General features: G+C 36.7%; 2 protein-coding genes across 7 annotated transcripts in view; both read right to left on the bottom strand.

Annotated features, from left to right (window-relative positions):
• Positions 1-660, bottom strand: part of WASHC3 (WASH complex subunit 3) — a 105,389-nt gene extending 104,729 nt beyond the window's left edge. For all 4 annotated transcript variants that reach the window (XM_064379916.1, XM_012469227.2, XM_012469228.2 and 1 more), the window contains exon 1: positions 514-660. In XM_064379916.1, coding sequence (XP_064235986.1) covers positions 514-564 — 51 coding nt within the window. In that variant the 5' untranslated portion in view covers positions 565-660. The remainder of the gene's footprint in view (positions 1-513) is intronic.
• An 8,702-nt stretch (positions 661-9,362) lies between these two features.
• The window catches only part of NUP37 (nucleoporin 37), a 45,447-nt gene continuing 31,381 nt past the window's right edge, over positions 9,363-23,428 (bottom strand). For all 3 annotated transcript variants that reach the window (XM_012469226.3, XM_064379915.1, XM_064379914.1), the window contains exons 6-10: positions 19,526-19,616; positions 15,695-15,876; positions 15,173-15,223; positions 13,345-13,438; positions 9,363-12,819 (exon numbers count right to left, since the gene is read on the bottom strand). In XM_012469226.3, coding sequence (XP_012324649.1) covers positions 12,706-12,819; positions 13,345-13,438; positions 15,173-15,223; positions 15,695-15,876; positions 19,526-19,616 — 532 coding nt within the window. In that variant the 3' untranslated portion in view covers positions 9,363-12,705. The remainder of the gene's footprint in view (positions 12,820-13,344; positions 13,439-15,172; positions 15,224-15,694; positions 15,877-19,525; positions 19,617-23,428) is intronic.

Below are 23,428 nucleotides of genomic sequence, written 5' to 3'. Positions count from 1 at the left end.
CGTACGCTGTGCAAACCTTTTAATATCCGTACATAATCACGAGGCACTTTGCTGTGTGATATGAATTTCTTGAAAGACTGTGAATAGTCATTAACTTGTTTTCCTAAACTGTAGGTGGGGTGTCCGAAGATGACAGAGGATGCACTAAAGTTTGAGACCATGCTCTAGCGTCACTAGTATGAATTTTAGCAGGCAAAAGCCACACACATAAACACACACAAAAACTTGGGGCTGAATAAGAGGTAGGGCTAGCGATCACAACCGGCTTGGGTCGCCGGTGGCACCTAGAGACACCCGACACCGGAAACGAAAGTTGGGAGATGCACGCCGTCTCAATCAGTTCAGGAGGGACCCCATTTCAAGGTGGACTGTGGGGCTCTCCCTCCTGAGGCCGGCGGAAGGGCCCGGGGTCGGGACAGGGTGGGGCCCGGGAAGGTGGGGTCTCCCCGGAAAGCGGCGTCTTCCCCAACCTCCTCCCGGGTGGCCGGAAGTTTAGCACCGTCTTTTACAAACCTTGGTCAGGTCTATGCCTGACCCCATGAGAGGAAGCCCGTCCTCATCCATCTCCTCAGCGGGCGGGAGACCCAGAGTTCACCCACAAACCCCTCCCAGATGGTGACCGCCCAACCTGGTAGTCGTGTCTCAATTGTCCCCTGCAAATCCCCGCCTCCGGGGCCCTTCCCGGCGGAAGAAAACGCCTCCGCTCACCAATCACTCGGCGGCTTCCGGAGAGCCCGCCTCCTTGCTGGGCATTCTGGGATTGGTAGTTTAAGTCCAGCTTGTGACGTTAATTTCGGGGTGGTGCGTGATGGTGCAAGAATGCAGTTATAGCAATAAAATCTTAGAGGGGGGTAAAAACAAACAAACAAAAAAGCCAGAAATTGCGGGTCCTTTTGAGGTTATCCCTGCTTAGTTCTGTCTGTTATATAATAGCTCTGTCATTCCTTGAGCAACAATTTTTAAAAAAATCCTAAGTGCCATATACTCTGCTAGGCCTTGCTGGGAAAACAAAGATTGAGTTCGATTGCTGCACTGGCAAGGTTTATGCTCTGAAGAACGAGATATAAGACCTACTTCTAAAGCGTGTGTGTGTGTGTGTGTGTGTGTGTGTGTATACACACTAGTTCTCGCTATTTACCCAGGCTGGTCTCAAACTCCTGGCCTCAAGCGATTCTCCTGCCTCAGCCTCCCAGAGTGCTAGGATTACAGACGTGAACCACCGCACCTAGTCTTCCAAAGGTTGTTAAAACATGAAGTAAAACGTCAAATACTAGAGGTGAGGCACAACCTACAGAAGTGACTGTCACAGAGAGCATCAAAAAGATGAAGACGTAGACTGAAGTGGGCAGTTTTGTTTTAAAGATGCAGGGAGGTGGGGTCTTGCTCTGTCACCCAGGCTGGAGTGCTATGAGGATCATAGTTCATGGTAGCCTCAAATTCCTTGACTCAAATGATCCCTAAGCACTGAGATTATAGATGTGAGCCACCAGCACCTGGCCCTGTTGGTTTGGTTGAAGCAAATGATCCCATAAATGGAGAATGGTAGGAAATGAGGTGGGAGTGTTACTGGTGGTGGGTATCCAGGTTCTTGATGCTTTGAACAAAGAATGGGACAAAACGCACCAAGCAAGGAAAGAATGAACCAAAAAAGCAGAGATTTATTGAAAACGAAAGTATACTGCACAGTGTGGGAGCAGGCGGGAGCTCAAGGGCCTGGATACAGAATCTTCTTCTGTTTAAATACCCGCTAGAGGTTTCCCATTGTCCACTTGGTGTTCTCCTCATGTAAATGAAGTGGTGACCCACAATCAGTCTGATTGGTTGTGAAAAACAACCAATCAGAGGCTGAAGTTACACCAGTCACAGTCCTATACAAACATCTGATTGGTTGTGAGAAACAACAGTTTCTCACAGTCAGTCTGAGATTTGGCCCACAGTCAGTCTGACTGGTTGCAGACAGCAACTAATCAGAAGCTGAGGTGAAGTTACAAAGCTACACTCCTATGCAAAATCTGACTGGTTGCAGAAAGCAACCAATTAGAGGTATTTTCTATTTTCACCTGCCCATCAGAAAAGGTAGGGGTTTGCAAAGGGAGTAGCCTCTGGTCCTTTTATTACTTAGGTATAGAAAGTTGGAGTTTTCCTTTTGATTTTGTTCTAGGAAGTCAGTATGAATCGGCTTTAGGCTCCCTCCCTCCAGACCCTATTCTGCCTCAGGAAACATAGCCAGAAAAATTTCATTTAAGGGCCTTTTATGCCAGATTTGATGCTGTAGTCCACGTTTATTTAATGTGATCCATAGACCATCAGTAGCAATTATTTGGGAGTGGGTGGTGTTTCACGTTGCCTAGCTTAACCTTAGATTGATCACCTTCTCCTGATTGAACTTTCTTAATTTTTCTTTCAAGAAGGCATAGCTGAAGCATAGTGAGCAATGTGGGGAACTGGACATGATGTCTGAAAGTTACGTGGAGACCTGATCATGCAGAGCTTTATGGGACATCATAAGGACTTTGGCTTTCACTGTGGGTGTAATGGGAAGTCATGGAAAGATCTTGAGCAGAGAAATTATGGGAGTCAATGAAGAGCTTTTAAGCAGGGGTGTGGCATGATCAGAATTATACTTTGGAACATTCTATTTGGTACAAGATAATGAATGTGACTTGAGGGTAGTGGCTGAGCCTGGAAACAGTCACTCTTTACTCCATCCTCCTTTACATCTTACCTCTTCTATCTCCTAAGTAGCTCTTGAATCAATCTGTAACTGCATATTTATTGCCATATCTCAAGTTCTGTACAATACACTTTTATGCCTGGGTTACTGCAATAGTTCCTGCCTCCATCTTGTGTCTCTCTAATCTATTCTACACATTGTAGCCATAGTAACTTTTAAGACAAATCTGATTATATTACCCAGGATATAATTTTGTTCCCCATCTTCCTCAGTTTAATATGCTCACAGGTCTTCTCTATGGCTCTGGGACACTTCTTTAACTGTACCTCTCACTGTTACAACTTTCTCCTTAACCCCAAATAATTTCTTTCAATTCTTGGAACTGCTTGCTGTGTGTGGGTCTTTCAAGATGTCTTCCCTCTGACTGGAACTATTTCCCTTGCTTCCTAACCACCCCTGCCTGGGTAACTCCTACTCATTCTTCACATCTCTTCTCTCCTCTGTCCTTGGTTTTCAAGTTTGAATATAATGTGCGTGGGGTATGGGTATGGTTTTCTTTGTATTTATCCTGCTTGTGGCTTGCTGAGCTGCTTAGATCTGGGGGTTGTTGTTTTAAATCAAATTTGGAAAGATTTTTGGCCATTAATTCTTCAAAAAAAGTTTTTATCATTTTTCTTTTATTCTGGGACTTCAAAAATACTTGTATGTTAGACTGCTTGATATTGCCCACAGGTCACGGTGCTCTGCTCATTTTCCCCCAATCATTTCCTTTTCTCCATGTGTTTCAGTGTGGATAATTCTTACCAACCTATCTTCAAGTATTTTCTACTTTCCAATTTATTATAAAACTCATCCAATAAATTGATTTCAGATATATTTTTGTTATTTTTTAGAGTTTCTATTTTTCTCAGGAAATTCCCTTCATTCATCTTTTCCTCTTTATTAAAAAAACAAATTTATAAAATTTTTCAAAGTCCTTATCTAATAATTACAATTTCTGGTTCATCAATGTGCCTGCTTTTATTGACCACTTTTTCCTAATTATGGGTTGTTTCCTGCTTTTTAGCATGTCTTATAATGTTTAATTTTATTCTGGACATTGTGAAAAAAAGAACAGAATGTTCAGTGAGGAATGAAACATTCAGATTCAGTCACAATTTGAATCAAGCTGGTGCTGGGCTGCAACTTTTGACTAAGTTTACGTGCAGTTAATTCAATTCAACCTCCTGCAAAACACTCAGCTCTTGCATCGTCAGTATTTGAGTTAGAGTGGGATGGGCCATAGTTTCAGATCAGTTGGTTCACCTCTGGATTCAGCTTCAGCAGGGCTCAGAAATCCAAGCACTGGAAGAATGTGTAAGATTTAGTGAATTTTCTCTACTTACCAAAAGCATTTCCTCCATTGCTGCTTTCTTAGCAATCTTAGGGGTGGGGCGTAAGCCTAAGTGATTTATTTTTGTGATTGAGGTCCTTTCAGACCCAAGTCTGTCTCACCAGCTTATACTATTGGCAAAATCTCAGCCACTTTCTCCTTAACTCTGCAAAGTTTCCTAGAGTGTGGCAGGCTTGTTCTGGGCATGGCAATGCCACAGCTCTCTGCTCAACTATGTTCCTCCAAACATAGGCATGTCTATAGAATTTATTTTATTAAGGTCTTACAGACATTGCTTTTCAGCAGTCCCATAAAAAGTGTGATTTTTATCTGGTTATTTCTTATTACCACTATGTAAAAGGCTTTCATGCATCTTTCTGTATTCTAACTACTAGCAGAAGTCTTACCATTCCATCCTGAGAGCTTTCCCTAACCCACAAAGATTAGATTAACTGTTCTTATATGCTTCTATAGCATTCTCTGCTTAACTCTACCTTAGCACATATAATTGCCTATTTGCTTCAAAGCCTACTATATTATCAATTTAGGGCAGTCTCTGTTAGTTCACTATTAAGGCCCTAGCCCAATGTCTGACCTACAGTAAATGCTAAGTATCTTCTGAGTGACATTTGGGCTTAATAAAACTTGTACTTCCACATCTTACTTGATATTCCATGAACCTTCAATTTAGGTGGAACTCACAACTCTGGTTACTCACTTAATCAGCCTCCCTGAGCAGAATTCCCCAGTGGTCAGCCTAGCCTTCTTCTAGAGCCAAGAGAGGCTCCCAACTAGGAGAAAAATAAAAAACAAAACAGCATAGTAACTTCATGGTTATGGTTATGTGAAAGTAGCAGGTGTTTATATACGTGTATTTGTGTATACATGTGTATATGATGTGGTTCTAGATACAGTTATGGGCCACATACCGTTTATTCAGTAATGGACTACTTATTACAGGGTGAATCCTTTAGATTATAGTAAAAGGTATAGTATTTTTACTACACCTTTTCTATGTTTAGATACACAAATACCACGGTGTTACAATTGCCTATAGGATTTAGGACAGTAAAGTGCTGTACAGGCTTGTGGCCTAGAAGCAATAGACTACCAACAAAATTTTGTTAAATGGTTTAGTTTTTAGAGTGGCAGTTTCTTTGCCTCCTAGGATCTTTGATGATTACTGTTCATCAGTCGTCCTTAGTTCCTGAGAGCGGTGCCATTCACATTTTAATAAAGGATTTCCAGGACTATTAAAAAGAATCTATACCTAGAAGTCTTGGCCAACTGCCAGATACCCTTTGAAATATGTACTCTTTCCTTCAGGTTTTCTTGCACTGGTAAAAATGAAAAGTATTAACAAATTTCATTTACTGTAGTGAATTTTGAGGGCAAAATATATTGTAATGAATACTGATTTCAAAGACTATATGTGCCACCTCCATATATTCATTTAAGAAAAAAACCTTAAGAATTTTTCAATTTCTTGAAATGTTTTCATAAGATTACCAGAACATTGCTGTTATTTATTTTTATCATGAGTATGGTCTTAGGTGGGGAAATAATTAAAAATGGTTCCCCCTCCCCCCGGCTTTTTTTTGTATTTCTCCCTGCTCTGCTTCAGGATGGAACAGTTAGAGAGGCATGGTGTTGATTCATAATAGTGGGAAAACAAAATTAAATGTTTCCCATCCTTATTTCTTCCTCAACCCCACCTCTCAGGAATGATACCAATCATCTGTTGAGACTTGGTTAAGTGAAGGAATTTCAGCCTTGTTACTTCAATTGTGTTAGTAATTAATGTTTCCAGTTATTCCTTTTAATTGTTCTGTCTTTCCTAACTTCATACAGAAAATTGAGTTGTAACCTTATATCCTCTGGGCAGGAGACTTGATTCCTCTCTGGAAAGCTAACTACCTCAAGAGAAGAGACCTACAGATACTTAAAGTCAGCTATTCCTCAGCAAAAGAACAATCAAAATGATCCTGCCTTCTTTGAGGGGGTTGGGAAAAGGTCTCACTGTACTCATGGGACTTTTACTTATGGAGACAAGAGGTGACAAAGAGAAGCTAATGCTATTGAAAGAATTTAGTACTTATTGTTCCCAAGAGGCACACCATGCCATACAAGGCCACAAGGGAAACACCAGTGTGGTTAGGAGAGAGAAGCAGAAGCGAGGAGACTTCTTAGGAGCAACCATTACTATTTTTATAGAGTTATGGTACTTTATCTTGAATTCACTGAGTCATATTTTTCCCCCTTTGGTGCAGTAGAAATTAGGTAAACCTCAGTCATGAGTCTTTGCTTAGTTTTGCACACTTTTATTAGCACTCTGTCCTCTTCATAGAATTGCCATCTCCATTTATTTTTTTGAAAAGCAGCAAATGATGCCACTATCAGCTGCTTCTAATTAACCTCCCCTGACTGTGTTTGTAAATGACTCAGCACCTGGACTTCTTAAAGTGGTCAGGTCATTTTGAATCATAACCAAATAAAATCACTTAAAACTACTCTGAAGTTCAGCACCAACATTTCTTCCCGAAGCTTTGTTTCTAGAGTTCAAAATGATCATGCTAGAGCCTTTGCTATGAACTTTTAAAAAATATCTGGGCCACAAGTTATAAGCCAGTCAATCTAGGAAAATGGTTCATAGTGTTTTCCAGTATGAGAAGCCCTTTAAATAATATTAAAAACATTTTGAAGAACATTGATGATGATTGTGGTTGGACATCTAATATTCACTGAACAAACACACATACATTGTTGTGTGGGAAATTTTAAATAGGAATATAAGTGAGCTCTATTGGCTTTTTTCCAAACTCCAGAGCTAAATCTGAAGACATGTAGTAGATATCAAGATGACAGACACACCTCCGTATATCTGGGAATGCCTTATTACCCTCTCAAGATTGCTGAGATCTCCAAAAGCCACTGTCTCTGAATATGAATGGAGAGTTCCTTGGCTAGGTCATTCCCCTCCTTCCTATTATGGTGTTTTGGGGAGGAAGTGAAAGATGGCAAGACACCTTAAGTGCAAGTCTGTTAGGAATATGTGAACAAGTTTGATTCTGGGGCTGTCTTACTATCTCAGGACCCTAGGAGGTCATGAATTCTAAGGAAAAAGAGGATTTTGCTAGTGGTAGCATGAATATAATTTTGAGAAACCTTGCAATAGTTCCACATTCTCCCAGGTACTTGCCACCAAGGTTGGGGAACAATGACCCAGGGTTACATGAAGACTATATACACAAAAAAATACATCTTAGTTATGGTAGGTGGGTGTAATGATAGGAAGAGAAAGAGGTCAAAAACACTGACAGAATTCCAGAATTGTTCCCTAGTTTTGGGATTTAATGGATTTGTGGATTAAGTCCAGGATGAGGTGAGATCTCTGAAAGCTGTCTATATAACCACATCCTGTACTTGCTCAAAATCACATGCCAGGAAAATCTTATGAAATAAATCCAATATTAGAGCTCTACAGATTTCAGGTGAGGGGTAGTCCTACAAATGTTCTCTTGGAATAGGTAATTTGGAGAGAAATGCATTATTAGCTGTTCACAACACAGCTTGAGGTGCTAATGTCCAAATCACAGGAGAATCAGCCCTACAGAACATTTGGCAAAGTATACAAAATTCCAGAAAGTCTAATACTTAATGAAAAAAAAATTTTTTTGTAGGCTGGAAACCAAAATGAGCTATTACACAATAATTACAATGAAATGTATCAAGTTATTCTATTTGTAATAAACACCTAGTTTTAGTATTAGTGAAAGAAAATACTAGCAATTAACCAAAGAAACATTAAATTAAGATGGTAGAAAGTCCATTAAAAAGTAACTTATATGGTCTGATTTAATGTCAACTAAGACTATTATGGTAAAAGGTGACTTTCTAAGTAAAAATGAACCAAAATGAACTTACTTGGTTAGACAGTTTCCACCTTTCTATCTTCTTTATCACTATGGTATAATTTATCATTAGTTGCGTCTGGCTTACTTTAGAGGTCAGTTGGCTGGAACTTACTTCCTTTTATGCTGTCTCAAAAACAGATTTCCTAAAACAGTATTAGAAAGCTCTTACTTAAGATGGTTGCAAAGATTAACCTTAATTTTGGCCAGAGTTTAATCCTGTCTGCATTTGGCTCAATGATAGGACAACAGCTGTGTTTATAAGATCAAAGTTTTATGTTTAATCACCATTAGAAACAAAGATGCCAGCAGCATTTATTGTCTTTTACCACATAGAAATAGAAACTCAACTCATTACAGCATTATAAATGCAGTTGGTAGAAATGAATATTTCATAAATCTTTAAATCAAATTGTTTGTAAAGGCTGAGAAACTTGGTGGTCTCCTCATTACTTACCATTGTTCATGTGGATTTTATAAGCTTACATTAAGTGTTACAAGTCTCAAGGTAGAGCATCCTGTCGAATATTAGTTCAAAAGGCAAACAGCTATATAACAAAGACATAAGTTGCACAGAAATAAGCTGATCCAAGGAAATTTTCAGACAGACATCACTTGATCCTAGATAAGGGCAACAATTTTTTTTTTTTTTAATTAAGGTAGTTCAAAAAACAGATGAAAAGGTCAGAAAGTAGATTAAATGCTTTTGATTTTCCATGAAATCTGTGCCCAATGCATGCAAATGGAAGTGCTTATGAGTTTGAGTAATGGATATATCATAATGTGTGTTTTTTTAGCTTTTGTGAAATGAGATCTTCAAAGCTGATACATTAATTATTTTGTGGTGTTATTGTGATTAGGTAACAAATGGTTGCTATAAATTGAAATCATGTTAATAAAAAAGTTCTACTCACATTTTAAAGGGCATTATTTCTTTAAATGTATAATCAGAAACAAACGTTAATTGTTTTGAAATTCTTTTCAAATGCTTGTTAAGATAAATGTTTTAGAATCAGCAAGGTGTTAAAATTAAAGTGTGTTCTCTCCTGTCCTTTTTACTGAGCACACAGTTTGATAAAGATATATTGGAACACAATGCTGCTTCTGAGGACTTGACCAAGCTCTCAGAAGGAATGTGTGGAAATGAATAATAATTATTATTTTTATTTGGCAAATTTTATTTGAGCCCAGAGCTAAGGCTATTACTTCTATGGAATAAAGTTGGGTTAAACTGAGTTTAACTTTTCGAGGTATAGAAAAACATGGAAAATAGTCTAGAGCCATACTTTTTCTCTCCTAAAAACTATTAAAATCAGTCTTGGGCACAATATTACCTCATAACTTCCCAATCAGCATTTCTGGGACAATGTCAGATTTTGGACAATTACAAAAAAACAGACACAAATGTGCAAACCAGATTTTAATTTCTTCTCCACTGACATGAGATTTAAAACAGCAACAGAAACATTTCTGGGTCAGTGTCAATACGCAGTCACAAATTACCAAAGTAAGAAACAAATTGGAGTGCATGGGTGTGTGATTTTGTGTTTTGCCATGGGAGAGATATTGAAATATTCACAACATAGAAGCCAAATCATAAAAATGAAATAGAACTTATAATCCCATCATTCTGAAAAAGTAGGATTTAGCTCTGATATCTTGCAGATTTGTGATATCCTGACTTCTGCTTCAATAGTCCTAAATAATACAAGTTTTAGAACATAAGTACAACTTTTTCTCTTTGATGTTTTAAGTGAAGCAATCCTGAGGAAAACTTAAATTACAACAGAAATTTAGACATATTTATAAACAAACATGGAAAAACTAAAACCAGGACACGCAATGTGAAATATCTCATGTTATCATCAGGAATTAGAAGTGACGACCAGTAACTAATTCCTCATAAATACTTCCTCCTGTCTTAGTATAATTTAAACATATTTCAAAGAACAAACTTTACCAAGGAAAAAAAATCACTATACAATTTCAAAATAAACAAAATAAAGTTTAACAACAAAGTGTAAGTTGGAAAATGGTCCTGTAGCCTACTTTTACGATCTAAAGAAAGAAAGAGGTTACAGTTCTCAATGCTTACACAGAATAAAGTACATTTCACTCCTGAAACTAACAGGTAAAGGCAACCCTCTCATTTCTTGAGAATGTCTTATCTTACAGTCACTATATTAATTCACAAATGGAACCACCATTTTTTTTCTCTTTGAGGATAACATTTCCTCTCTTTTTGGCATAACCACATACAATCATGTTGAGTTATTGTTTTCCAACACAGCTTCCCCTACTGCAAGATACAGAAGTCCTACTGGGTAATCTTTTTTTTTTTTGAGTTGGAGTCTCACTCTGTCGCCCAGGCTGGAGTGCAGGAGTACGACCTCGGCTCATGGCAACCTCTGCCTCCAGGGTTCAAGTGATTCTCCTGCTTTAACCTCCCGAGTAAGTGGGATCACAGGCATGTGCCACAACATCTGGCTAATTTTGTTTTTGCATTTTTAGTAGAGATGGGGCTTCACCATGTTGGCCAGGCTAGTTTCGAACTCCTGACCAAAAGTGATCTGCCTGCCTCAGCCTCCGAAAGTGTTAGGATTACAGGCATGAGCCACCGCACCCAGCCCTATTGGGTAATTTCATCAGACAACTGTTTTATTTTGGATAAGCCCTTATTCTAGCCCTATTCTTGGGTATCTTATATACCCAAGCCCAACATATTCAGCTCCCTAATTTCCATCCCTAAATAAAACCCACCACTTCCTACATCAATTTTTCGAAGTATATGACAACCATTTTTGAATACACCAGCCTTAGGGATGACTTTATTTCTTGGATATACCCTGAAATGATAAATTTTTTTAAGAGTCATTATTGAAAGCCCTTTGGCTATCCTGATACTTTTAGGAATCCTTGCCCCATCACAGAGAATCTTAAAGAGAACCATGCTAAAACTCCCTGCTCTTTGCTTTTTCCTTTATTAGTTCAAAATCTTCTGATAGAGGGGTAAATGAAACAATTTATATCATTTGGTTATAATATCTTACTGTATTAAATAATTGACCTGGAAATTGCTATGAAATTTTTCATTTGTACTTTTAAGCATGTAAAAGTTGAACCCAAACATCTACATGATTATAAAATTTCACTGAATAATTATCTAGAACATTCTCCTATCTCTTAAAAATATAATGTTCTTGATTTCGTAAGATAATTATTTTAAGACACCTTACGAAAACTTGAGAAAAAAATATTTATTGGCATTAATTAAACATAAATCTCTAAAACCTCAAAAATAAGACTTACTCATCTCTGAAATAAATGCACATCTCTAAACCGTGTGACAGACACATAGTATGTATTTTCTTTCACCTTTATTTAATCCTTAGAGCAACTCCACAAAACAGTGATTTCTATCTGCATTTTACAAGAGGAAATGAAGCTACAGAGAGGGCATTAACTTACAGGAATTGACAGTTTGTCAAAATGTACTGAATTCTATACATGACTGATAAGCAGAACCATAATTTTATATGCTTCTGTCCGTATCACGATGTATCCCAAAAATGTGATACAGCTGTCTTAGGTAATGTTGATTTTTCATGATTTTTTAGAGGGTGAACACAGTTCCACTGCCACTAGGTCCCATCTCAAAAACATTTGAGTTTCTTGGTAAGAACAATGAAGATTCTTAAAAGAGGCTGTTAAAAAGGTATCCACTAGAAGTCATTTTTCAAGGTAAGTTTTATCCCATATATCAGATGTTCTAAGACTGTTAAAACACCTAGTCCAAAGGAATCTGCACAAACAGGGTTGAGTAATATAATCAATCACATATTTAAGAAACTAAAGACCATTTTTTACATTGAGTATACATACACATATATATACTCAACAACCACTTCCAGAGTACTCTAAGAGATTTTTTTTCTTTTGAGATAGTGTTGCTCTGTCGCGCAGGCTGCAGTACAGTGGCATGATTTTGGCTCACTACAACCTCTGACTTCCAGGTTAAAGTGATTCTCCTACCTCAGCCTCTCAAACCATGCTTGGCTAATTTTATTTTTATTTTATTTTTTATTTTTTTTTGAGATGGAGTTTCGCTCTTGTTACCCAGGCTGGAGTGCAATAGCGTGATCTTGGCTCGCCGCAACCTCCACCTCCTGGGTTCAGGCAAATCTCCTGCCTCAGCCTCCTGAGTAGCTGGGATTACAGGCACGCACCAACATGCCCAGCTAATTTTTTGTATTTTTTGTAGAGACGGGGTTTCACCATGTTGGCCAGGGTGGTCTCAAACTTCTGACCTCAAGTGATCCACCCCCCGACAGCCCCCCAAAGTGTTGGGATTACAGGTGTGAGCCACTGCACCTGGACTTTATTCTCTTTTGATATATGTTTGTGACCCTGAGAATTAGAATTCTACACTCAAAGTATAGAGGACAGGATACACTTTGAATACTCCTTTTTTGATAAACTCAAAAGCATTACTTTTCCTTAGTCATCTCTTCTCTGGAGCTGAGCTGCTGAGTCAATATATAGTTTTATCAGATGATTAAAAAAGATATATATGTATACACACAAAGAACAGAGTAGGAAAATAATTTTTCAAACCATGAACATTTTATGTAATAAAAGCAACTGAGACATTTTCTAAAGTATGCAGTATATTTGATATAAAAATAAGAAATTCTTCAAAATGTGTATTAAAAATACAAAGTTTGTGACTCTAAGGTTCAGAGAAAACTTTATACTTCAGTCACCCAAAACAACAGCTTGTGGTCTCCTCCAATTACACACAGAGGGAGAGTTCGATGCCAGGAGAGGCCAGATCCAACGGGTACAGAACCCACGAGGATGGGCTATAAAATATGTGAAGAATTCAAGAAGCACAATAAGTCCCCAAAATTAATAAATCAAAATGACTTTCAAAAATATGAAATGCACTGATAAATTGTATTTGTAGCAGAAACAAAATTTAAAAATATTCTCCCTTACAGGTGAAATACACATTATTGATATGCAGCTGGAATATGGGATACAATCCATCTATGAATAACTGGTACAGTCCAGATTCCATTTTTGCTGTCTACACCAACCAAACAAGCAAAATTAATGTATTTAAATAAAGAAGAAAATATAAAAGCGACAGAAAAAATAAAAAGCCTCTTACATGAATATTGGCCAAAAAACCTGTTGTTACTGGTAATGTAAACATCAAAAAATACACAAAAATAAAAAAAAATTAATCACCTTTTCTTGCAATTTAAACAGATAACAGATACAAATGTTTTTAGTTAACAAGTTACAAATTTAGACCTATGAGTGGAAAAGTCAAAAACACAAATTAAGAAAAGCACATATGTTACAAAACATTTCCACATTACCTGAGAATGTCCTAAATGATGAATTTGAAACTGGCTTGCCATTTTGCCAGGATAACCAGTGGTTGCAAACAGATTCTCACTAATTGTGGACCACCTAAGAAATATGGAAGCATAAAAGTAAGTATTGTATCCTACAGATAACTACAAGTTTTTCTAAAGAAGGTTTTTTGTTTTTCTTTTCTTTTTTTTTTTTAAAGAGACAGGGTCTTGCTCTGTCACCTAGGCTGGAGTGCAGAAGTGCTAACAAAACTCACTGTAGCCTCAAATTCCTGGGCTCAAGTGATCTTCCCACCTCAGCCTCCCTAGTAGCTGGGACTACAGGTGTGTACCATGAGGCCCAGGTAAGTTTAATTTTTTTATTTTTTGTTAAGAATGGGGTCTTGCTATCTTGCCAAGGCAGGTCTCAAACTCCTGACCTCAAGTGATCCTCCTGACTTGGTCTTCTGAAGTTCTGGGATTATTGGTGTGAACCACAGCACCTGGCCAGAAACAGGTTTCTTTTTGTATAAAACCAGTGATTTTAATAATCCTAAATTTGTTCATATGTCTTTATAATTAGACTGGGAATTCCAGGAAAATATTCCATAAATATTTTCTCATACTTTAAATATTTATGAAGTGCTTATTTTGTGTTACTTCATTAAGTTCCAAAGTTACACAAGGTTAATACGGTCCTTTTTTTCACAACCCAAAGGGCTAACAGTGTGGGAGAAGACACAAATAAGGCATCAAATATGACAGCCATTCTGTCCCTTTTCCATGCTAAGTGAACCCCAACTTTGTTCAGGGCACAGGGTGTCCAACCCCAAGGGATGAGACACAATTAGTTTAAGGCAGTCACAGCAATCTCCCATAAAAAGAGAGGGTTCCTTCTTCTCCTTTTTTTTTTGTTTAATTGTTCTGCAAATGGAGTAATTCTCTTATGCCTGGAACTCTCACAGCCGTCCAGTGACTATGAAGCAACAAGCCCCAAATCCTTGCCACTGAGAATAGCAGAGGGAAAGGATGAAAAGGGTCTGTGAATTCTTGATGACATTGATGAGCTGCTAAACAAGCCTGGAGACTACCTATGGATTTATAAGTACCATAGCTCATTGATTTTAAAATTGATGTATACTTGCTCATTGGTGTATACTTTTTCACATCTCTAAAGTCAGGATGTATCTTATAATCCATGGCATTCTTACATTTAGTCAAATGTATTTTATTCTCAATAATAATATCCCCAAGTTCTACAATTTTATTGGGGATAATTTAGATTTGCTGGAATACAGAATATGCTATATTCCAGCAAATCTAAAATATCCCCAATAACTGGTTTTAGTCTCTTATTTGGTTTGGCTGTTACTTAAAAAGCAGAAACAATAGCTTAATGACCACACTATACAATGGAGTATTATGAAAAAGAACAAGGCAGATATGTATGTTAAGTGAAAAGTAAAAACACATTGCAGAGATATGCTATCTAGCATGATTTCATTTAACACACAACAATAAGTTTATATACATGAACATGGGCTCCCCTACATTTACATCCTTAACAGCACAGAACAATCAGGAAGCATAATATATTCCAAATTGTTGGGGTGGTAGTGGTAGAGTGGTTACGTGTTTTTTTGTGTAAAGAAAATATTTGGAAAACAAATCAACTCCTTGTCTAGACCAAAAGAAAAAAGCAATGACTTACTTAGGAAGGTAAAATAACCACTTATAAAACAATCAGGGAAAAAAAATTCCAGCGCAAAGGAGAGAACTACACAAGTATACCAGTGGTGGCACAGCACAACATCAAAAGATCAAATCAAAGCTCCAACAAAAACGGTATTACCTGAATAAGCAGGCTCGATCCATGTGAACAGGTCTCTTAGTTTGAGGATAACTAAAAGATAATATTTTGCATTTTATGAATTCTGTATTAGACTCAAGAAGATGAACTTAAACTAAGATTTAAAAGGTATTTTCTCTTTATAGGACAGAATATCCAATATGTTTAAGCTATAATACATCCTAAACAAGCAATCAGTTAAAACAGATGGAACACAATAAAGACATGACTCAGAACCATTACAGGGAACCATTATGCAACAGGGTTGGTGTTTTTTCCTATTTTCTAGTATAAGTAAACATTGCACAGATCCACAATTTCCTCTTTTGCACTGTCCTTTCTGGGTTACTCCCAGAGTAAATCTGCATAGCAAGCTTATGTTAGGTAAAAATCCATAGATCTGGCTTTCTATAGGAGAGACTTCTTTTTGTTTGACAATGTAGTCCCAGGTGTAACAGGATGGCCGAGTGGATCATTTAGCAGTTACTTTTCTTCTGTAATAGACAAATATAATCAAGAAAGTACCTGGACCGAGTAATATCCCAAATTAACCAATCATTTCCTGCAACAGCTCCAACTTTGAAGGTGTTTTTTAAGCACCAGTGTGCTGACATTAATGGCACTTGTTCCGATTCAAGAGATAAAATAGCCTGTTGAGCCACAAGATCGTAAAACCGGATTGTTCCATTCTTCTCTGCAACCATCAGCTATAAGAAAAAAAAAAAAAAAAGAAAAGGAAACTCAGTCCCTTATCTCACTAACTATACCTGAGGTGTGAGCAGATTCACTGTTATACAGTAAAATACAGGGTTGAGCATTCCTAATCCAAAAATCTGAAATGCTCCAAAAATTGAAACTTTTTGAGTGCTGACATGATGCCACAGGTGAAAAATTCCACATATAAGCACTTAACACAAACTGTTTCATGTGTGAAATTATAAAAAAAGTTACATAAGATTATCTTCAAGTCGTGTATAAGGTATACATGAGACATAAATGAATTTCATGTTTAGACTTGGGTCCCATTCCCAAGATATCTCATGTATATGCAAATATTACAAAATACAAAAAAATCCCAAATCTGAAACACTGCTAGTTCCTAGAATTTCAGATAAGGATACTCAACCTATATTACAAACGGAGGATCAAATGTAAAGGAAGTAAAAGGCTATGTAACAATCTCCAAAAAATTCCCTTAGATGAAGTGAAGAGAGTGAGACAGAGTTTAAGTAACTTATCAGAGATTACACAGCTAGTAAGTGGTAAAATTGGGATCTGACTGCAGGCAGTTAAGTCTTAACTCACTTTTAACCATTTCTCTGTATTCTAGGTTTCTGAGTTTAGCAGTGATAAGATGAAACTAGTATTTTAAGACTCTTAGTCTAGTAGGCAAGAAGGATCAAAGAGTAAAGAGCAAAAGACTTTAGAAACAAGCTAAGGCTTGGCAAGTTAGGCGTGAGAACAGAACGGGGGAGAATGCACCTTAATGAAGAGAAGAATGCTAGAGTTAGTGAAATGAAGGAAAAATTAAAAGACCTGGAATAGTTTCTGTATAGGAAAAGAAGGAATTAAAGATGATTTTAGGATTCTGAGTTTATGTGATTTAAAACAGGGACTTTCAAACATTCTGAAGTCATGGTAACATCATAAAAGAAAGGAGATGGAGTAAGGTGGAATTTTAATGATAGGTAGGAGAAAAACTAAGTTAAAGCATATGGAAGAAAGAGATAAAAAATAATGGCAAGAAAATTAAGCACTAAGATGTAAGTTTGGGGACAGAAGTTGTAATCAATGTTCTTACTTGTCATGCAGGTCATAGTTTTTAAAAAGCAGTCTACTGTTATATGTGGTGATATTAACATTTTGGTAAAAACTGTGACTGTTTTAATTTATGGAGACTCACTGCTCTAGGGGAGAAATGTAGGCATAAAAATTTAGGAACTGGATTCAGAAATAAACGTACCAATTTAGTAAGTTAGAACATTTCACTCATGCACATATGCAGAGTATAATTCTACAGATGAAAGACTCAATGGGCCTGAAACAAATTTCCATGAAATCCCAGGGTTCAGAGAACACACTTACATATAGTCTGGGGATTATCTCCTCTGTGAAAGCTGTGAGAAGATTTGGTTAATCCTTCTTCATTTCATCATTCTACTTAATAGATTTTTTTATTCTAAAACTTATTATTTGTATTGCTGTATTTACATGTTTTCCTTCCTTATATATCAGTATACAACTTAATTAAGAGCAGGGACTTTGTTCATTCTTTTGTTCCCTATTACAATAAAGGGTACAGTGTAGGTGAGAACCCTTGAAGCAATTAATAAATACCTGATGAAAGAAAAGTTGGCAGAGTATAAAGAGAAAGGGAACATATATGCAAAGTTGCTCAAGAGGACTCAGGAAATGCGGCTTTAAAAATCAAACTAGCAGAGTTTTAAGAAGGAGGTGATCTGCAGTGTAAAAAAACTGGCTGAAAAATAACAATGAAGGAAAAGGCCATGGGATGTGATGAAAATATTCCTGGTACCTTCTGAAAGAGTAGTGGAGACTGACTGAGATTGTGGAGTTAGACCAAGTGATGGGAAAAGAAGAAACGAATTTAAAAGATTTAAGTGATGGAGTCAAACATTTAGAAATAAAAGGTGTGATGAACATACTTTAAAAGTTAAGGGGGAGGTGGAGAAATGGAATTTTTAAGAGAAAGAACTATGGAGCTGGGCCGCATGAGTGCAAATGCCAATTCTCCCACTTACTAGCTGTGTGACCTTGGATAACTTATTTAATTTCTCTGAGCCTTTGTTTCCTTATCTGTAAAATGGGGATAATCACAGTACCTATCTCATGTTACGAGGAACATACATGAAATGCTGACTATGGGCCTGTCAGAAGTAAGCATGATTACTGAAACTTATCTTCTTGTGCAAACTTGAGGACAAACAGAGTCGATAGAGAAAAAGCATGAAGATGGCCAGATGTGGCGGCTCAGCAATTTGGGAGGCTGAGGTGGGCAGATCACTTGAGACAAGGAGTTTGAGACCAGCTTGGGCAATATGGCGAAACTCTGTCTCTACAAAACGTACAAAAATTACCAAAGTATAGTGGCGCATACCTGTAGCCCAATACTCAGGAGGCTGAGATGGGAAGATCACCTGAGCTCAGGACGTGAAGGTTGCAGTGAATGAAGAATGCTAGAGTTACTGGAAATGAAACTATCAAGCATGGCACTAAGTTGGCCATGCTTGATAACTACCAGATTAAAGGTGGGCTGATTGTGCCACAGTACCCCAGCCTGGGCAACAGCCAGACTCTGTCTCAAAAAAAAAAAAAAGTATGAAGATATTAGAGGACTGTAGGAGCCTAAGGAACTGCCATGAACTTTAGAGAATAGATGAAGAGTTAACTTTTTAAGAAAGATGATAGTGGTAACTTCTCAGATTCCAGGGAAAGATACAATAACTACAGTGATGACCAGGAGAAAATACTGGCAAATGAGAGAATTCTTGTTTAATGGCTCCTATCTTACCAATGAATCAGCATTAAGGGTAATTGATAATAAAAACTTGTAGTGTATTTTTAGTATTTTAGAAAGCTTTATTTTGAATAGGAATTGGACACTACTGTAGCTAAGACAAATTTGCCTTATGCCACTAACGTTTTTGTTCACAGACTAGGGCTCACAAGCGTGGATGATGTAAATTATTTTTTCAAAAAACTGCCTACTGGGCCAGAAAAGGTGGCTTATGCCTGTAATCCCAGCACTTTGTGAGGCCAAGGTGAGTGGATCATCTGAGCTCAAGAGTTCAAGAGTACCCTGGGTAAGACGGCAAAACCCCAGCCCTACCAAAAATACAAAAAAAATTAGCCAGGTGTGGTGGCATGTTTCTATAGTCCCAGCTACTCAGGAGGCTGAGGTGGGAGGATTGCTTGAGACTGGGAGGCAGAGGCTGCAATCAGCCAAGATCACACCATTGCACTCCAACCTGGGTGACAGAGTGAGACCCTGTCTATAAAAAAACAAAAACAAAAGAAAAACTAAAACAAACAAAAAAACCCTGCCTACTGCTACTAGATCGTTGGAACACCAGTTTTTGTACTGAAATCCACTAAAGGTCAGGAAAAACGTAGTTTGAATAAAGGCCATTTATGGATGATGGCTGCCAAACAAAAACCTTAACAATTACAGAGAAACTTTTACAGTACAGGTTTCTAGACTAATCCAAATGCATTTATGCTTAGTACCTCTGAGATGGGAAAAATCATTGATTTTTCTTCTTTATGTATGTGATGTCTTATATCTCTATATGTCTTTTCCATTTGATAAAAGATAGTTAAATTATACATAATTACCTTAAAAGTTTCCTCAGGATGCCAGCACACACTCATGCCAGGAGAATGAAGAACAAAATGAGATGTTTGCACTCCTTCCAAGGTCCAAATCCTAACAAAAGAATAACAGTATAATGTTAATTGTTCTCGATATATCATTACTAAAAAATTAAATTTCCATGAATTTATTCAAAGCTATTAACTACAGATTATAAGACAGACATCTGTACTTAATGTATATCTTTTAAAGAAAATTATAATACCACTTTTAAATAATATGAAAGTAGTATGAAGAATTTAAATTTTATCATACTCAATCATGGACAAAAGAGTCACACACGTTTTCCCTCTAATTAATCCAGCACAGCAACACTGTTACATGGTAATGAAATTAAATTATTCATACATTCTTTATTTTGTGGGCAAAATCTTGAGGTGTCTAGGTCACTAATCAAGTTTCTGACTACTTTAGTAGTCATTTCAATTGACGATAATTACTACTGGAGTGCTTATAAACACACAAGCATGCATGTACGCAGAATAACCACATACAAAAAAGATAATATGAAGTTATGAAAATTTAGCAACATGGCCATCTTCCATATTGCTTATTCCTTCTACCTTTAGGATTCCAAGCCAGTGGATACTTCCTATTTATACCTTTTGTAATTTGGCTTACTTTTCCAGTTTTCTCTCCTCAAGTTGGCCATAGTTGATAGCTAACTGATTAAAGCTGGGTTGAAAGAACAGCCATTTGGTTCCTCCTATTCTCTCCTCAATAGTTACAAATTCATAGTAACAAGGACCAGGTTTTTCACCAACATGGCTCTCCATTTCAATTGCTTTACCAACTGCAGAAGGGGAATCAAGACTTAGAAATGTGAGTCATGGCACTAAGTTGTAAGAATTGCTATTCTTCACCCACTGCTCCTTCTCCATACTCAGCCACTGTTTTACTGCACTGGCATGTAGCACAGAGTACAGCTGGTGACAGAAGTTGGTGGGAGGTTGGCAAAGTGTACACAGAATTCTGATCCTTAAGAACTGAACTTGACTGGGCACCATAGCTCATGCCTGTAATCCCAGCACTTTGGGAGGCTGAGACAGAAGATCGCTTGAGCCTAGAGTTCAAGACTAGCCTGGCGAACATAGTGAAACTCCATCTCTACAAAACATACAAAAAATTGGCCAGGCATAGTGGTGCACACCTGTAGCCCCAGTTACTACTTGGGAGGCTGAAATGGTAGTCTGATGTGGGAGGATTGCTTGAGCACAGGAGGTAGAGGCAACAGTGTGCCATGTCTGCACCTCTGCACTACAGTCTGGATGACAGAGAACCTATCTCAAAACAACAACAACAGCAACAACCCAACAATAAAAAAGAACTGAACTCATTCACTGGAATTTTTCTTCTAGGTTTTACATGTCACATCTCATTAGGGACCAAAAAAAACAGGTTTAACCAATTTCAGGAATTTATTTTCAATGTGAAGGCAAAAATTCATTTCAAAGAAAGTAGAATATGAATTGGACAATACTACTATTCTGTGCCAAAACATTACTTCAAATACTCTTCTTCCTTGTAGAAATTATTTGGTCTCCAAATATTGAAATATCATAGTTACATATAAACTAACACAAATGTTTTTCAAAATGATTATCTTTATGATTAAACAATTTAGAAGCATACTGTTCTCTTGCCAAATCAATACTTTTCATCTGTATTTATTATATATGGGAGACAATTACAATTTAATTGAAGAGAGGAATCACATTTAGCAAGAGTTTATGCAACTATGTTTCACTCCCCACGATGAATCAGATTATTAATTATGGCAACTGATTTAGTATTTCTTCTCTATTGCCTTTTGCAAAATAAAGTATTGAGCTAGCATATATTTTACCACTATTGAAATAGTAGAAATTTGTCTGGAAAATTCTGCAAGTCTCATGAGAGGATGGTTTAAAACCGTCCATTCTTTTGATCTTATTCTAATATGTATTTGATTTTTGTTGGCTATTATATAAATTGAGTAAATACATTCTAAAATACTTTCATGATTTTTTTCTTTCAAATGAAGGAAACAAAAGAGGGAGAAAATATGGATAAAAATACTAGATAAAAACTGGTCAGTTAATAAAGTGTATTCCTGTCCAATGAACCAAAGTTTTACCTAATTTTTAAACAGTATTTTATCCTGAAAAGAATAAGAAATTTAAGAAAAAACACAAAACAAAAAAATCCCCTGACTTAAAAATGAGGAGGGTGATCCAGATTACTTTACAAGGGAATGGGATAAAATGATTTATAGTTTATAGTTATATGCTTATTCAATAATTCTTAGTGGTTACACAGTCCAAGTACTAAGTATGTAAAATACAACAAATTGGGCTAAAACTAGTTATCCTAACTAAATTAGCTACAGATGGTATAATTTAAGTTGTTAAGTTTTATTTTCCTTTTTGATAGATTCCTTAATTAAGTCCTTCTCAAATCCTTTCGTGGAGCTCAGCTCATTTTTCTTTGTCTTTACTACAAAACTCATCTAGTTAATATTACTTACACGAGACAAAGTCACTTTTTTTGGATGTTTTAAGTATACCATATATAATAAAAGTATACAAGCCTTAAATGTACAATTCAAAGAGAATACACTCAAAAAGAATTGCACCTAAATCATGAAACAGTATTTCCAAGACTCCAAAAGTTGTTTTGTGCTCCCTTCCAGTCATGCTTCCTTGCTCTCACAAAAGGTACCCACTATCCTGACTTCAAATGGCATTGCTTACTTTTGCCTGTTATTGAACATCATAAAAATGATGTCCATTTTCATATGTTACGTATTTTCTTGGTCTGACTTCTTTTACTCATCATTAGGTTTTGTGAGATTTACAACCATTGGTGCATGCTGTTGTAATCTGTTTTTTCTTATCGCCTTATATAGTCTTCCATTAACTCAGTATACAACAACATATTTATTCATTCTACTGCTGATAGACATTTAGGTTGTTTCTAATTTTTGATCATTACCAAGAATGTTGCTAGAGGCCTTCTTGCACATGTCTTTTAGTGAATATAGATACCCACATACAATCACATACACACACACACCTGCTCGGTACAAACCTAGGCATGGAATTGCTAGATCACAGCTTATAAATATATTCAACTTTAGCAGGTAGGTATCATCAAATAGTTTTCCAAGTTGGCTGCACATCATATTTCCTTTTCTCCTCCCATATTCAATTACAAGTAGAAAAAGCCAAAACTTTCTCCTATTTTCTGACAAAAACAGTTTTAATGACTTATGTGAATGGCAATGGGTACAGCTTTTCAGGTGGTCTTATTTTGTAAGGTAGATTTCTCAATTCATCTTTTTTTTTTTTTTGCATTTTATTTTCATATATCTATGTATGGGCAAATATGCCTAAGTTTTAAAATGTGGTAAACACAATTTACAGTAGAATCTCTCTTAACTGACTCTAACAGATTTTTTCCCTTTTTCCCTCTATAGAAGTGATGGGAATGAGAAGGCTATTTCCTAATATACCCACATGTGCATTTGTTGTATGTGTACAAAGAGAGAATATAGCTTCTTTGCTTAGCAAATCACTGTTTGTATGTGACGTAAACCCATACTTATTAATGTAATTACATGATATTATATAAACTGACAAAATACAAATGTGAAAGAGCTATTTCAACGAAACTAAGTCAGTGCAATCTAACTAAAGGTAACTTTCTAAAAGAAAAAAAAAACTCACTCAAATTAGGTATGTGTGACAGTTATAAAAGATTAAATAATAAAAATTATAAAAATCTAGATGTATTCTGAATTAAGACTGCTTTTCTAAGTGCTATTTTCATTAAAGACGTTGTATTCTGGTCATGCTTCATGCAAAAAAAAGTGGTTTCAAGCCAAT

Source organism: Aotus nancymaae, unplaced genomic scaffold (assembly GCF_030222135.1).
Source record: "Aotus nancymaae isolate 86718 unplaced genomic scaffold, 86718_ANA_hifiasm-v0.15.2.pri h1tg000021l, whole genome shotgun sequence".
In the NCBI taxonomy this organism is placed as follows: Eukaryota; Metazoa; Chordata; class Mammalia; order Primates; family Aotidae; genus Aotus; species Aotus nancymaae.
The sequence above is the reverse complement of the archived record's forward strand: the minus strand, read 5'-3'. Positions and strand labels throughout refer to the sequence as shown.